Source organism: Crocodylus siamensis, chromosome 3 (assembly GCF_052110815.1).
Source record: "Crocodylus siamensis isolate JL-2025a chromosome 3, ASM5211081v1, whole genome shotgun sequence".
Lineage (NCBI taxonomy): Eukaryota > Metazoa > Chordata > Crocodylia > Crocodylidae > Crocodylus > Crocodylus siamensis.
Window position 1 is genome coordinate 50,003,113 of NC_143397.1, and position 17,293 is coordinate 50,020,405.

The window sequence follows — 17,293 nt, forward strand, 5'->3', positions numbered from 1 at the left end:
ACATGGCTACAACCTACACCACTGAAACATGGAATTTTAAAATATGACATCTTAAAAGAGTCATCTGAACTTTTAAAGCAATCATTTAATTAAATGTACTGTTAATGCTACAACAAAAAGATGTTTCCATATTATTCGTTGTTCACCAGGAAGAAATTTCAAATTTATTTGACTAACACAAGTCTTGCTTCTGAAAACATGTATGCCTATGCTCAATAATATGGAGATTTGTTAACCCATGTACAGCTATCCCAATTCGAAGCTAAGCACATTAGTCTTTTTAGGATTGAGACCTGTGTTTGTAAAGACCTGCATACAAGTTAAAATCTGTACTTGTGAATCACCTCCTATGGTTAAGGTCTCAAATGTACGTGCAAACTCTGCAAAGAGATCAGATCAGCCATGCCTAAAATCCAGTCACGTATCTGAAAATATATTGCAACCGCTTAATAAAGCTTAATATTGAATCAGGACTATGTTTTTAAGAGAAGGAAACGAATGCCCTATGCAGCTGAATGGTAAGCAGAGTGCATATTTTTTAATAGAATAATTAATAACTGAGAGTCCACTTTATGAAAAGGAATTTTAAATCATCATTTCCCATGGCACAATGTAATGCATAGGGTGCACAAATGATCTTTAAATATGTAATATGGGATTGACTTTTTAAATTTAATAAATGTAAGCAATGCTGAAAGTGTTTTAACTCAATATGCTTCCAAATATTTCCATAAAAAATGAAAGATTTCAGAATAAATACTTTGAACTATAGTATATTGTTCTGCTATACTATATAGTATTTTGACAGTTCTACTAATTTATTTTCCTTTTTTGTTCAACTAAGAATTCAGCTTTTGTGAAGCAAATAACAACAGATAAATGGAGGGGCCAGAAATCTAAATAATTTAATTTTTCCTACATCCTGTGCTCTGCGCAAATTTGTTCCTGGTTATTTGAATCCCTGAATCTCAGTTCTCAGTCATATAAACAATTTATACACATGAAGTTTGTTGGTTACTGTGACATTTTACCTGGCGTGAGCACTTTGTTTCACGTAGGGCTTTAAGATTTCCATTCCAATGCAGCAGCTGAAAGACTATCATCAGCTCCTGTAGAATGAGAAGATTATTGAGATTACTGATTCAAAAGCAGCAACTTTGCTCTTTTAAGATGAGTGAAATGGTGACTATTTGCTATCTAAAGTTGTTACATTAAAGGGTGTAATGGATTAACGAAAGGTATATGACCATCCGGATGTAAGGGCCATCTATCAGCTGGCTGAACATAATCTTTGCTTGAAAAGAAGTGAAATTGGAGTCATCTCTCCAGGGTGCAAAAGCCTGGGCAGTATAAATGGAGACACTGAGCTGCCCACAAACCAGTGCCCTCCTCTCAGCCTTTCTGCTTTAATTGAAAGAAAAGACTGGAGCCAGTATGTTTGGAACCATAAAGAGAGACATTGACCCCAGAAGATGAATGGTTAGGATACTTGCTTGGAATGTGGGAAATTAGGCCACTGATACATGTTCAATTAAAGGTGTGATGAAATCTGACCTGTGATCCCAATAATCAAGCTCCCTGCCATTCCATTTTGGGACCGGGATCAGACTGAAATCATGCCCTACTTGTCAGTACAGGAGGAGCCTGGGTTCATGACCCCAGGTTCCCTCTTCACTGGCTCCAGGAACCCACCAGGACAGTTTGAGACCCTAGAGCTGGCAGCTGAAACACTAATTAGCACCAGTATCTGGATTGGTATCAGTGGTGGCGGGAGTAATTTGACTAAAACTTGTTGAACTAGTTTCAGTTAAAGTGCCTTCACAGCCATTTTGAAATGTGGGTTGTTGACTACATGTGATGCTGTGACATTTTAATTAGAGTGACTGTCTGGGAGCTGTTTTAATTAAAACACCCCTCCTCCACCCCAGCTCTGAGCACCTTGGGTAAATAGACTCCTTCAGATTTGAAGCTTGATCTTAATTAAATTTTCCACATTTTGCTCTGCCACATGGCCCACAGCACATATCTGAAATGCAACTATTGCTTGATACAAAACCTCATACAAATCAGCTGAGTTTTTTCAAACTTCTACTCAAATAGCAATCAAATTCCCTGACATTTACCATGTGAATTTGGAAAGGCTTGTTCAGTGGTGGTGTTCTGCAGGCTGTATAATTTTGCAATGTTTAATTTTAAGTGGGTCCATTCATGTAATTCTACCACCAAATAGTAAAGTTAAGAGGAAAAAGAGCCCCTGTTCCATTTTTAAGAACCAGTATAGATGGGCTTTCAGTATTTGGCCAACCTGCAATCATGACTATAGTAGTTAAGTTATAATGTACTTTGCTGGATAGATTTAAAGATTACAAGTAGCAGGCTGTATCCTGTTTAGAAAGCTAATTTAATTGCTCTGTATTACTGTTTCCTGCTCAAACAGATTCCCACTATGCTCTCTTACTCTCTTGCTTCATCTTCTAGACACCACAATTCTTCCTGTTAGAAGTTATTTTTTTCTGGTCCAGCTGCCTATGTTTTATGTTTCTTCACAGGACACGGCACTTTTTTAGCTATATCTATAGCACACAAGCCTCCATGGCTCACCAAAAGCATCCGGGAATGTCTCCTTGCTAAAAAGGAGGTGTATACCCAATGGAAAGAAGGGGTCATCACCAGGGATGACTATTCTGCAGTCGCTCGGGGTAGTAGGGGGGCAGTTAGGAAGGCCAAGGCAAAGATGGAATTAGGACTAGCTTCTCAGATTAAGGGCAATAAGAAGTCCTTTTTTAAATACATAGGGGGCAAAGAGAAGGTCCCGGGTAACGTGGGGCCCTTGCAGGATGTGTTGGGAAATTTGGTCATCACACCAGATGACAAAGCTAACATGTTTAACAATTTCTTTGCCTCTGTCTTCCTAAGTAGGGACCAGAACAGCCACCTCCCTGCTGGGCCCCCCTCGGGCCCCGGGGGAGGCACACCTGGGCCAAAGGTTAGCGTGGAACTAGTTAGGGGGCTTCTGGAGGGGCTGGACATGTTCAAGTAAGCCGGCCCAGACGATCTCCACCCTAGAGTCCTAAAGGAATTGGCTGAGGTCATTGCAGGACCCCTGGCACAGCTTTAAGAGCACTCGTGGTGCTCTGGTGTGGTCCCAGAGGACTGGAAGAGGGCCAATGTGGTTCCCATCTTGAAAAAGGGGAGGAAGGAGGACCCAGGAAACTATAGGCCAGTTAGTCTTACCTTGATCCTAGGTAAGCTGTTTGAGAAAATTATGCTGGCACACATCCTTGAGGGGCCAGCAGGGGACTGCATGCTTAGGGGCAACCAACATGGGTTCATCAGTGGCAGGTCCTGTCAGACCAACCTGGTGGCCTTCTATGATCAGATTACCAGATCATTAGATGCAGGGGTAGCAGTGGACAGTGTTCCTGGACTTCTGGAAGGCATTCGACACTCTCTCACCCCGTTCTCATTAAGAAACTGGGGGACTGTGGTGTCAATGCCCACACAGTCAACTGGGTCGCCAACTGGCTGGAGGGCCGCACCCAGAGGGTGGTGGTGGATGGGTCCTTCTCAGCCTGGAAGGATGTGGGCAGTGGGGTTCCGCAGGGCTCAGTCCTCGGGCCCGCACTGTTCAACATCTTCATCAGCGATTTGGATGAGGGGGTAAAAAGCACCCTGTTCAAATTTGCTGATGACACTAAGATGTGGGGGGATGTTGGCACACTAGAAGGAAGCATCAGGCTTCAATCAGACCTAGACAGGCTACAAGGGTGGGCGGATATGAATAGGATGGGATTCAACACAGACAAGTGCAAGGTGATGCACCTGGGGAGGAACAACTGGCACCATACCTGCAGGTTGGGGAACTCCCCTCTTGTCAGCATGGAGGCAGAAAAGGATCTTGGAGTCATAATTGACTCCAAGATGAACATGGGCCGGCAGTGTGGGGAGGCAGTCAGGAAGGCCAACCGTACCTTGTCATGCATCCACAGATGCATCTCAAGCAGGTCCAAAGAGGTGTTCCTCCCCCTGTATGCAGCACTGGTCAGGCCACAGCTGGAGTACTGCGTCCAGTTCTGGGCGCCACACTTCAAAAGGGATGTGGACAGCATCGAGAGGGTCCAGAGGAGGGCCACTCGCATGATCAGGGGACAACAGGGCAGGCCCTATGAGGACAGGCTACGGGACCTGAACCTGTTCAGCCTCCAAAAGAGAAGGCTGAGGGGGGATCTAGTGGCCTGTTATAAATTAGTCAGGGGGGATCAGAAGGCACTGGGGGAATCACTATTCCCCCGTGCACTGCCAGGAGTGACCAGGAATAACGGTCACAAGCTGGCAGAGGGAAGGTTTAGGCTAGATATCAGGAAGCACTATTTCACAGTCAGGGTGGCTAGGATCTGGAACCAACTTCCAAGAGAAGTGGTGCTGGCTCCTACCCTGGGGTTTTTAAGAGGAGGTTGGATGAACATTTTGCTGGGGTCGTTTGACCCCTGTATTATTTCCTGCTATGGCGGGGGGTCAGACTAGATGATCTACTCAGGTCCCTTCCGACCCTTGAAACTATGAAACTACTATGGCATTTGCATGCCTGTCAACAAGACAGCCAAGCCTTGAAGGATTGCAGCTTCAAAATCAGGCAAACGAAAAGTAAAGCAATTGAACAGAGGGACAAAGGGCCTCACTGTTCCCTCTTGATCTTGTTCAGACTATACATCTCATTGTCTATAGATCTACTTAGTCAAATATGAACAAATCTGGAAGCCCTTGTACCTGGAATTCCAGCATCGTTTTCCCAATATTTGACTCCAGCATATAGTGATAGGCTCCAATGCTAGTGCTTGGATCATCAGCATCCTTTAAATTACCCTTGGGAAGGAAACAAGAGAGATTAGTCTTGGTTCTTAATTAATCTTAATTAGCCTTAATTCATTCTTAGCATGATTTAAGAAGCAGGAAAAAGGAGCAGTTCAAAGAGCCACCCTTAACAGTTGAGGGAGGGGGGCAGCTGCAGGTCCTGGCTAGCCTCTATTTAGAAGACCCAGGATGCTGGGTCTTTTCTCTAAGGCTGGGGACAGACATTACACATAACTGGTTTAGGTGATCAGAAACTGGTTTAAACCTGTAACAGTGCACATAAACCAGTTTCAAAATGGCCAAAACTGGTTGAATGTCGTATCAGACTTAACAGATTTGGGTCAAACCGGTTTATGCAATGTCTGTCCCAGATCCCTTCCTGGTTTAAGATGAACCAGACCCCCCAGTGTCCTGGCATGCTCTCTGGGCTGGGAGGGGCTCTCTGCTCCGGCCACATGGCTGATCTCGCCCCTCTGCTCTCTCTCTCACCTTAACCAGGGCATGCTGGGTTGGTTGCCCACAAGCTGGGGATGGGGGGGCTCTGTTCCACGCTGGGGGGGACTGTTCCCCCTCCTTCTCCTCCCGCCATGGTGTGGAGGGGGACTCTGAGGCACTGGATGGGGACACTTCCTCCTCCTTCCCTTCCCCCCTTGCCGCTGTGGGGCTGGGAGGGGAGGGCTCCATGCAATGCTGGCCATCCCCAGCGTGGGGGCAGGGGGCAGCTCTGTTCCATGCTGGGGGGAACTCTTCCCCCTGCTCCTCTTCCTCCCCCCAGGGGGGCAGCAGGAGCATGGAGCTCAGCTGGGCAGGGTGTGGGTATGAAGAAGGGTGGGGGGTGTAGTGACCCACACATACTTCCCTCATGGTGTGCAGCCCCCACTGCCTGGCAACAGCAGCAGGCGGGGAAGTCAGGGTGCTCATGCGCAGCACAGGCACAGGTCTGGCTAGCACTGCATGGGGGGAGGGAGTGGAGCCTGCCATATCCCTGCAGCTCTGCTCCCTGAGCCTAAGCCTGTGGCTGGGGAAGCCCCACACTGGAGCCAGCTGCTTCCCCCACCCCCACTGTTCAGGTCCCCTACTTTGCTGGGAGTGGAGGAAGCCCTGCCCCCTGCTTCCCCGCAGAGTCTAACTTGGGGCTTACCCACTGTGAGTGCAGAGCTCCAGGTGTGGTGTGGAGTGGCTATCTACTTGCAAACCAGTTCACTCTCTGTAGGCTAAACTAACCTGCAAAGACTGAATCAATTCAGGCTCAGGCTTTCTGAATGTCTGGCCCTAGCCTAAAACAGATGCCAACATGTAAAGAGGAAGTGTTTGTACTGTGGAAGGGGAGAGCTATATAGACTTTCCATTAAGTCCTTAAAACATATGTTATGTAAGCCATGTATCTGGCTATTTTAGAGCTTCATAAAGACATTTCTCACATTTCAAATTGGGTAAGAAGTAAGCTGAAGAAATCATTTTTAATTTATCTGTGCATTTATGCACGCTCAAACAAACAAACAATCAAATACCTGATTTTATCACTGGTTTACAAGTGTAACTTTAATTTGACTTCAATATGAATGCAGTGATTTACTGGGATTTTGACATCGCGCGTAACTTCTTTTTGACTGAAGTGAAGAACTAACCCTCCAAACCACTTCTGGATGCAATTGAGTCAGTGGTGGTTCAGCATAATGCAAAATATCTATTGTTTTCTACTTGATATTCAGACTGCTACACTGATTTATTGGTAAGAGTCTACCTCCTGCCTCCAGGCTCTTCTAATTTCTGCAATACTGCTGTCCACCCATCTAGAATCTGTTATGTATTGTTGTTCAAGATGTTCCTCCAAAAATCTCTATTAAATCAGTCCTGTCCACCCAAAGGCATTTTTAAAAGGCTTATCACAATAATACCAAAATGCCTACTTTTTGGATTTCAAGTTCTTATGTGCTAATGAAGCTACTTTGAGCCATAGTGACAAGGTCTGTAATTCTGCAAGTACTTTTCCAGTAGAACCCTAGAGTAGAATGAAGCAAACCAGGTCTAGGAAGTGGCTGAATTCTTTTTACTATATATATGTCGACAAAGGAAGCATCCAACCTACTTTGGATCAATTCCTTTTCATAACCCTTGGTGTCATTGGCAGTTGCTCAGAGTTGAAGAGATCCCTACACAAGACATTTTTTAACTGAACTGCCAGCAAAATTATAGCTTTTGAATGCTGTAATATTAACACACTGCTGCTGAAATATTTATGCTGGCTTTCAAATATCCCTGAGGAAATCCACCCAGAAGTCTGCAAAGTGTATACCCTTTTACCTTAAATATTTCCATAAAAAATGATGAATTACTTAAATCAAACCACCCTTTAAATTTCATATACAAATAAATCATGCCCCATTTTTCCTAACTTATATGGATTTTTTGTCCTTCCAAAATGTATTCAATCTACAGTGTTGGATATGAGGCCCTTCTTTCATCTGCAGACCAGATACAGGCCAGACCTCCTAACAGTGCTGTAGTGGTAATATCTACATTATATCTCCTCTGCCTTTCTCCTTAGTATATCCCATAAAAGAGAACAGAACTTGCAACTGTTAAAAGTGTTTCTGAACTATTGCCAACCTCTTCCACATGTGTTAGCAGAAGCTCCTTCTGCAAGATGCAAGGAATTCAATGATCTTTTCAAATCCAGGACACCCACCTTTCACCATTTTCATTTACAAATACGTGTTACAAACTTGTGTGACTTTTGCCATGTGATACTATTCTGAATCAGAAATTATTATTTTTGTCACCTAATTATAACTCCAAAGCTCTGAATCTATTGGACTTTTTGAAAGCTAACACGGGCTTGAATAATTACCATCATACCAAGTACAAATCCATTTGGCCTATCTTTTACCATGATGGGCAATGATGGAAAATAACAACAAACAACCAAATCTTTTGTCATTCAAGAAAGAAAACACTATTTGCCTTTGATACATAGTATGTGACATAACTGTGTTAGTGGAAGCTAATAGAGAAGAAATTCGTAATTTTTTAAAAATCATTTAGGAAAGTTTGAAATTAAATTGTTTCCCAAATATCTATATCTATAGAGGGGTGTGTGTGTGTGTGTGTGTGTGTGCGTGTGCATACACACATGTACATATATACACACACATACATATATATACACACACATATATTTTTTTCTTATGTATGATAAGAAAACCAAATTAGTTAACAGAATTACAACACAGTGTGCTGTGGTAGCCACACTTTATCTACTGACTGAGAAGAAAGACAGTTCCAGGAGTTATAATGTAATGTTATGAATATTTAAAATATTAATAAGGAACTATAAACACAGTCTTTAAAAGTTCTGAATGCACTCTACTCCCATTAATTCAAAGGCACGCAAGAAAATATTGAAGCTTATTATGCAGTTGCATTATCCAGTTATAAGTCATAGTTTCCATTTATATAGGAATATATATGGTATGTAACTATTGATAGGTTGTATTTACATCAGGCCTTGCTATTTCATGTCCACATAAAGGGTACGTACCCATCACATAAGCTATCGATAGTATAAACTTCACCCACTTTTGAACGATAGCCATGTCTGAGATGGAAAACTATAGCTGATAATTTAGCTGATCCTGAAGAGCACTGTTATAGCATCATAAAACGTCCCAGTACTTATTTTCTTTAGCTAATTAAGAACAAACTCTGTAAAAAAAATCCTTAGTTCAGGTCTCCAGCTGGCATCTAATAGCAGGGTTCCACTGAAGTCACTGGTGCTACGCTGATGAACATTGACTCCTTGCTCATAGAATCATGGAAGAGAAGGGCTGGAAGGGACCTCTGGAAGACATCTAGTTCAATCCTCTGCATGAGACTGGATCAACCCTATCCAAACCATCCCATGCAAGTCCTTGTATAACCTATTACTAAAACTATATCGTCAATTCTGCCACACAGATACAAAGCATGGCACCCTAACCTGCCGTAGGTAAATCAGGGAGACAACAGCAGTCCATGTCCTTTTGCTGCAAGCATTGTTAAAATAAGCTTGAGAGCTCCAAGAAGGAGAGTTGCACCCCCCTGCTGCAGAGGAAAACCCCTCCCTACAGTACCAATCTGACCACAGAGTAAAATTTCTGATCCCAAATGTGACAAGGTACGGTAAAAATGAGCAGCCAACACCTTGTGCTTCTAAGGAAGGCGAGCCCTCCACTAAACATGTGTAGCAACAGGAGGGGAAAAAATTCTCTCAGCACCATGTGACAACCAGCAAAGCCCAAAAGAATAGGAAATACCCATAATAGAGCATAGGCATAGTGACTAGATCATCCCTGCCCAATACTTCTTCAACTTCTTGGATACTGCCAGTAATGGAAATTCCACAACTTCTCTGTCTTGTACCTACTGTTCCTATTGATGCAGCACAAAATCATATTCGCTTTTAAATACAGCTGTGTCAACACTGTAAATTCATAGTGAGCCTGTAATCCACTAAGACTCCTAGATCCTTCTTCCTAGTGCTGCCATCCAGCTGGTTTTGTATTTATGTTTTTGATTATTCTTCCAAAGGTGCAACGTCTTGCACTCGTCAGCATTGAATTTCATTTTGTTAGCTCCAGACCTGCTTTTCAAATGTCAGAAACCTTCTGAATTGTGCTAACGTCATCCATTGTGTCTACAGTCCTTCCCAGTTTCACCTCACATAGCCATTTGCTCAAGAAACTGTTTCAGCATTCAAACTGTTAATAAACCCATTTAACAACACTGGGCCTGGGACAGACTCTTACAGGACTCCATTCTAAACCTCCTGTCCTTCTGACATTGTCCAGTTTTAACTATTCTTTGCTTTTGGCTATTGAGCTTGTCTGTCCACTTTATAATAGTTATGTCTAGCCCAAGTTTCTCCAATTTGTTTGTGAGGTCATGTGACACTTTGTCAAACGCCTTGCTGAAATCCAGATATACTATATTTGCTGCATTCCCTTCTTCCAACCAAATGGCTACTTGGCAAAAGGAGATCACTTATATGGCATGGTTTGTTTGTAGTAAATCCATGCTGGTTGCTTGGGATCAGCTTTTCCTTCTCCAAATGCTTAAAAAGGGACTTTCTTATGATATGCTCCAGTAACTTCCCAGGTATCGAGGTGAGAATAAACAGACTATAGTTCCCCAGGTCCTCCTTTTTGTAATAAGGAGCACTATGTTGGCCATTTTTCAGTTCTCTGATACCTCACTTGTTTCCGATGACTTGGTAAATATTATTGCTGAGGACTCCAAGGTCATCTTTGCCAGTTCTTTCAGTACCTTGGGAGGAAGTTTATCAGGCCCTGCTGACTTAAATTATTTAGACCCATCAAAAGTTCTCTGCTGTTTTTTCTGTTATCTCAACTCTCAGCTTGTCCCCTTTCTCATCCAAATAGTCTTAGTAGCTGTCTGGCTGCAGCTTAATGTTTTTGTACAGACTAAGCCATGTTGAGCAGCTTCGCTGCCTTTGCATCTGCTGTTAAGAGTTTGCCCTGACTATTTAACAGTGGATCCACAGCTTCCTCCCTTCTTTTTTTCTGGCCAACACATTTCTAGAACATCTCCTTGCCGTTAACTTCCCTTGGCAAGGGAAGCTCATTTCTTTTTACCTTTGCTTTCCTGCTTCTGTCCTTCCTTGGAGACCTTCCCATCTTTTCATTGCCTGTATGCTTTCCTTTTGCATTTGAGGCATCCTAGAAGCTGCTTGTGTTGCCACATTGGTCTTTTGCCATTTCTCTTGTACTTCTATTGTGGTGTGTCATAGGGTGGGGTTCCCAGGGATGGCCGTGATGCCCCTAGGGCCCTGTGACCTTGCTAGCTTCGCCCCACTTTCTATTCTCTTCTGCCATGTCTTGGTGGTTAAGATGATAGATATTCGATAGGAAGGCTGCCCTCAAGGTGCTATGTGGTCATGGTCCTGGTGGACCATGTGGGTTCTTAGACCCCTTGCTGGGTCCCTTCCTAAGGAAGTGCCCCATGGGAGACCCCAAGCCTTATGCACCTTGTAGCCCAGGGTACCTGGTGAACTCTGGGAACCCCATTAGTCCTGTAAGCAGCATACCAGGTGGCTATAGAGTCTCTGGGCAGTTCTTTTCTGCAGGCTCCTTCCCCTGGCTACTGCCAGACAACTAACCCCTGCCGGCCTCAGGCCTGGGGTTTATATGTGCCCATGGTCCTGCCTTCTTCTGGTCAGCTGACTGGATGCAGGTTCAGGCTAATTTCCTCATTAGCCTGCTGGCATAGCAACCTGCACCTGTGTGGGGTTTCTGCCTGGCTCCTCGGGCCCTCTCTCTAGGCAGAGTCTGCCCTTAGAGGAGCGGGCACCTTAGAGCCCTGGGACATGGTGGAATAGTTTCTTGGTGGGCTTCTAATATAGTGCCCTTTAGAAGGTCCTGGGCACCTGTATTCTTCAGTCTATCTTCCCATGTCACCATATTTCATATTATTGGCTGAAATGCACCTTTTCGAAGTCCAGTGTCTTAGTTTTGGTGACCTCATGCTTTCCCTGTCTCAGGATTGTGAATTGTATCATAGTATGATTACTTCTTCCTAAATTTCCAATTGCCTTCACATCCTCCACTTGTTCTTCCCTATGGTCAAGACAAATTCCAAGATAAATGATCCTTTAAAGCCAAGTTAGGAATTGGTTTGGCATTTTATGTTTAACCTTATTATTTTTTTAGAAGATGTCTAGAAACATTTCTCCTCACTATCTCATAACATTTGGATAATTTTGTCACCTCCTTGAAGAGTGCCTCATCCACTTCTTCTCTCTGATGTGGTGGTCTATAATAAATCCCCACCACTATATCAGTGGTGTATCTTTCGCCTTTTATCTTCATCCAAATATGTTCTGGTCTTCTAACTTCTTCCGAAACCAAGTAACAAGTGTGTATGTATGTTCTTCAGGACACAGAAAACATCTTCCTCTGTTTTATCCAGAGATGACATGACGAGGCTCTAATCCTGATTGTGGCCCCTGGCCCCTATATTTTTATAAATATTTGTTGTCATTATCGACATTAAAAAAAATTACAAATGTTTGATTCTCAGATTTTAAGTTTTTGTTTTTCAGCCTTAGCATAACGACCCAGAATTGATCTTCATTAAAAGTACCCAATAACTGACAGCAAGTGCAGATGCTAGGAGTCTGTTCTACTGTGAATGCTTCAGTTTTGGTATTGTGACAAAGACTTCTTTCTGATACTCATTTCCCTGCCCCCGTCAGTATTTTATTTAGGATGAAAGCCTGAAAGAGAGATGGTTGGAAATAAATAAAGGATATTGAATAGCATTTTGCACTGTTACCCTAAGGGCTTTAACTATTTTTACTAATATTCTATAATTAACTACATGAATGTCTGCAATGATGGCAGAAATTTGACTCCTGAAGCTTTTTGTATAATCTTACAGTATCAGATTCAGCTTCTGGCTACACTGCTGTAAATCCAGAACAATTCACTAATGTCTATGGAGTTATTCCTCAGTTATAAACAAACAAACAAAGAGCCATCTCAAGTAAAATCATTAAAATACCCTAGCTTTAAATCGCTGTAACTGAAAGCCAAGTGGGACAAAAAGGACACATCTTTAAGTTTTCATTTCTCCACTGTTTATAACTTTTATGTTTTGTTCTACATCATGTCTCAGGAGTTCCCATGATGCAAGACACTTCTACACAGTATAGGGTTCACACACAGCAAAGTAAAATATTTTATTTGTGCCTTATTATCAGCTGCCATGCATAAGAAGTGCCTTCCTGGGTCAGCCCAAAGGTCCATCTAGCCCAGTATCCTGTCTCCAACAGCAGCAGAAGTGGGGGTGAGATAGGGAGAGGATTGAACCAACCAGCTCTAGAGTGATCTATCCCCTATTCAATACCCTCCCTGCCATCCACCGTTTATTGGGTTAGAGATGCCAGAGGAAACATCGTCAACCATTCTGTCCAATAGCCATTAATAGAGCTACCATCCATGAATTTATCCAGTCCCTTTTTGAACCTGACTGTGTTATCTTCCTCCAACATCTCCTGTGGTAGTGAATTCCACAAGTTAATTGTGTTGGGTAAAAAGTGCTTTCTCTTGTTAGTTTTAAACCTGCCATGTACTAGTTAGAGTGAGTACCCCCTAGTTCTAGTACTCTGGGACTTGGTGAGCAACAGTTCCCCATTCACTTGGTGATTTTATAGACCTCTATCTTATCTCCCCTCAGCCTTCTTTCCGAACTGAAGAGTCCTAGCCTTCTCAGCATTTCATGGTATGTCAGTTGCTGCAGGCCCTTGATCATTGTAGTTGTCTTTCTTTGTATCTTTTCTAATTCCACTACAGCCTTTCTGAGATGTGGGGACGAGAGCACCACACAGTTTTCAAGATGTGGACGCACCATGGATTCATAAAATGGCATAATGATGTCAACAAAAAAAGAAAGTTCATTTGCAATTTATGAATTTTGGACAAATGAACATCTTTATTTCTAGGAATTTCTCCTCAGTTTTTACACAAAAGCTGAAAGATGGGATTTGTATTTCAAGGACAAAATAATTAAGATAGATTAACAACTTGAACAAAATGACTTGTGGCATTAGTTTACATAGCTGCCTCACCTTGTCATTGTCATTCAGAGTCTATTCAAGTGCTTATGATGCAATGGATGAAAATACTGTTTAACAAGGTTTTGGCTGAAAAGATGCTTTACTGGTTCAGTAGCAGGGATGATGGCAGAAAATAAAGTGGCTCTTTTCTGGTAGTAACAAGAACATATGGGGAAAAAGTCCACTGAAAGGTCTATTATTTGCAATATAGTTAATATGTAACTGTGACAGTGAGTGTCCTTTTGAATAGATAATTATATACTATCATTAGCAAATAGTGAAATCAGGGAAAGAGGGTAGTTGTCATTTCTAAGAGTCTAGTTGACTTTTTTTTTTTTTTTTTAGAGTTCTCTCTAAACCAGGTGTTCTACTTGTTACACGTGGGAATTAATTTCTGAGTTTGAAAGTATGCATCTGAGTTTTAGGTATTTACTAAACAATTACCTAGTTAGTAATAAAGATACTGTTCTCTAGGTCTGCATATTAATCCCAATTGGTTCTTCAGTTATCTAACATTTTCTATCAGTGAACATAATAAAAACCAAATATAGTCCATTTGGCACTTACACTGGTTGAGGATACAGCTTCCCGAACACTTTCCATAATGAATTCCTTTGTGATCCTGCGACAGGGCAGTTCATTGAAAAGAGAATTGATCAGAGCTACTTTTGCAGCATCTCGTCTTGCTTCTGCTCTGCTTAAGCAGCTCTGAAATAGCACAGAAAGACAAAAGGAGTGGGGAATTCAGGAAGACTCTTTCAGTTAATTTTGGGTCTATTTTTATGTCTCAGTGCAACAAGGGAAACTTATCAGACCCAAGATAAAACTATTTTTATGCCAACATTGTTAAATGCATTTCAGCAGCAAAGCTGTCAGGCTTTTCATACCAAAATATCTTTCTTGGAAAATAGTCTCATTTAAAAAACAAAAAACTTTCCACAATAAAAATGTCGTCATTAATATTTGGTGTATTCCTAAAATTTGTGATATTTGCTGAGTTTTGTTATTGAAATTTACTTTTTAAATCTGTACCAAATTCTTCACTTACCCCCAACCACAATTTCTTGCTGAAAATGGTTTTCTTCATATTTTTTTTGGATAAAAATGTCAGAAAGGGAGTCTTATAGAAAAATATTCCTTCCTTTAAAATGGTCAGAATCTGAAATTTGAGAAATGGTTGGCACCCCATGAATTTCTTAGTAAAATTATTCTCACTTTTTTGACCATCTGTATTCTAAAAATATGCAACATAGAGGATTTTCAAAGGAGTCTAAGGGAGTGAAGCATGAAAATGTCCCAGAATCAGTTAATTTCCTTTAAAATTCCCAGCTCTCAGTAATTTTTGCCAGTCTACTTGTAGTGTGAGAAATTCATAATATCCTTTACATAAAGCTTTGTATTCCACCAGAAAAAAACAACATTGTCAAAAAATAGAGTGGGATCTTCTCCATTTTATTAATTTGCCAAGTCCTGAGAGTTCTGCTAAAAGCCATCTCATATGCAGAACTGGACAGAAATCAGTTTTCCTGAATTTAAGGCCAGAAGAGATAACCAGATCTTCTCGTCTGACCTCTTGCATATCCAAGGACACCAAGCCTCACCCAAATACCCTACGTCAAGCTCAGATCAATTAGAACTTAATAAGACTAAAGCGTATAGAGTCTTAGGAATCCACGTTGTGTTTAGGCAGGAAGAGAACAGGCAGAGAACAGGAAAGATGAAAGCACAACCAATGCCTGAGGCCCTTCCAGTTGAAGGGAATGTATCCGTTGAATTAATTTCAGATGATCCTGGCAGGTCAACTGTGTCTCATGCCATGAGGAAAGTTAAATCATCCTTAAATCCCTGCCTTTAGCACTCCTAGGGAAAATTCCTTTTCACCCCCAAGTCTCATGATAGATACAAATCTGAGCACATGAGATAAAAAAAAAAACAACCCAAGAGCATGGCATCTCTGTGCCAACTCAGAGAATTAGTCCTTCATTTCCAGCTGCTTCAGAGAAAGGAAATGCTTCCCTCTCCTCTTGCCCCTATCCCATTAAAACTCACCAAAAGCACAACCTGGAATTCATCTAGCTAATGATACATTGCCCAAGTTATTTCTGGCACCTGCCGGTGAGTACCTGAAGTATATTATTGGATAATAACAGTTTTAAAGCAGAGTTGCAAGTACCTTGAGATCAATACATGCCACTGCATGCTCTCCATGGCCCATGTAGGTAGGGAATGAAGAAGTTGCTTCTTAGATTTCAAAGTCAGAGAACCCCACCATGACTCTCCAGCTCAAACTACCAATACAAGTATAGTCTAAACTTATAGCTAAAGCTATATTAAAGGGCATCTTTTAACATTTTCTGACTTCAATTTAGACTTCAAGTACTAACTACCTTGGTAAACTGCTTTCTGTTTACCTGTCCTCAGAGTTAGGAAATGATGACATATTTTAGGATTGAATTTATCAACTTCAACTTCACTGTTCAGCTGACAGATCAATTATACATGACACAGTGGACCATCTAATCTTCAATTACAGTGACCTGAAGAGTAACCATATTCTTTTTAACAGTGGTCACCTTTACTGAAGTGCACTGAACTTAATTGGAATTCTTCCAATAAATTTAATTGGCCATGGATGAGGTCCTTATAATATGGTGGCATAGATGGGCTATCAGAAGATGTAAGTACTCCTGAATGCGATTATTAGTGGTTCTGTGTGTAGCAAAACATATGATGGTTCTATATGGAAGGAAAAAAAGAAGGTATCTTTACCTAAAACAAACACTTAAGATGTTTTAGAAAGTTTAGCTTTTTCATTGTTAAAATTAACAATTAGATTCAGAGAGAACTATTTTGCTCTCTTATTTAAAAATGCCATTCTTGGGTTTTGTAAAGGAAAGCACTTTCTTCTATACTATTTAATTTTTATTAGACAATATATCTTGATCATTCCTTTTCTTGGCTTCAGATAGACATTAGTATACAAAATATTTGAAGTGGCTATGAGAATTTCTACCTTTCGTACCCATGTAGAGCTCCTTAGATGAATGTATTTTACTACTCTCCATTTGTTTTTCTTTCATTAGTTTTTAAACATTTTCTCATGGTTTGCATGGAAGCCTGCTTTCTACAGTTGTGAAGACAGAACTCAGACTTGTATGCTTAAATAATACACTTCATAACAAAAAACAATCCAAATAATTTGGATTGAAACCATCTTTGTGAAGATGAAACCTAGTAAAATGACAGATAAAAGAAACCATTCATTTTTAAATGAGACCAGCAAAGCAGCAGATCAAAGAAGCTGCATACATTTATACGCAAATGGCAAGTCTTTGGAGATCAAGAGATTTACAAATCTGAAAGAAGAGAATAATGTTCAACATTTTCTAAATGTAACAGGAGATATAAAGGCTTTACCAAAATGAGATTATAAATTTAAAAAAGTGACATTATGACTTTCCTTTAAAATTTTTTTTTACATTTAACTTTTTCTCAGTCCCAGGAGAATGAAGCTGATTATAGGTCAGTTGAGCTGAGGAGTAAAAAAAGGCTAAAATCTCAATCTAGTTTTTCAGAGGGCAAAGGTTTCTGAATGTGCCAGTTAGTTCAAGTGTTACAAAGAAGTCTTGAATTATCCAGAGTGGAAGCTGTAAGTAGGTCACTGAATAGGACTACAATAGGATAAAAAGCTCCCTTAATAACTGGTCATACCAATGAGCTGTATTTTTAGATTTACTGGCAATGAATGGATGATGTAAGGAAGGAGAGAAAATGGGAGTTTAGTGCCTTAGCACTTACTGAAAGATAGTTACCAGCAGTCATGTTGAT

The 17,293-nt window shown here is 41.2% G+C and overlaps 1 protein-coding gene across 3 annotated transcripts in view; it reads right to left on the reverse strand.

Moving 5' to 3' along the window:
• LIX1 (limb and CNS expressed 1) overlaps positions 1-17,293 on the reverse strand; it is a 61,898-nt gene that overhangs the window by 3,517 nt on the left and 41,088 nt on the right. For 2 of the 3 annotated variants that reach the window (XM_090038321.1, XM_090038320.1), the window contains exons 3-5: positions 14,033-14,173; positions 4,768-4,863; positions 1,032-1,109 (exon numbers count right to left, since the gene is read on the reverse strand). In XM_090038321.1, coding sequence (XP_089894447.1) covers positions 1,032-1,109; positions 4,768-4,863; positions 14,033-14,173 — 315 coding nt within the window. The remainder of the gene's footprint in view (positions 1-1,031; positions 1,110-4,767; positions 4,864-14,032; positions 14,174-17,293) is intronic. The other variant, XM_090038322.1, reaches the window with a different exon arrangement.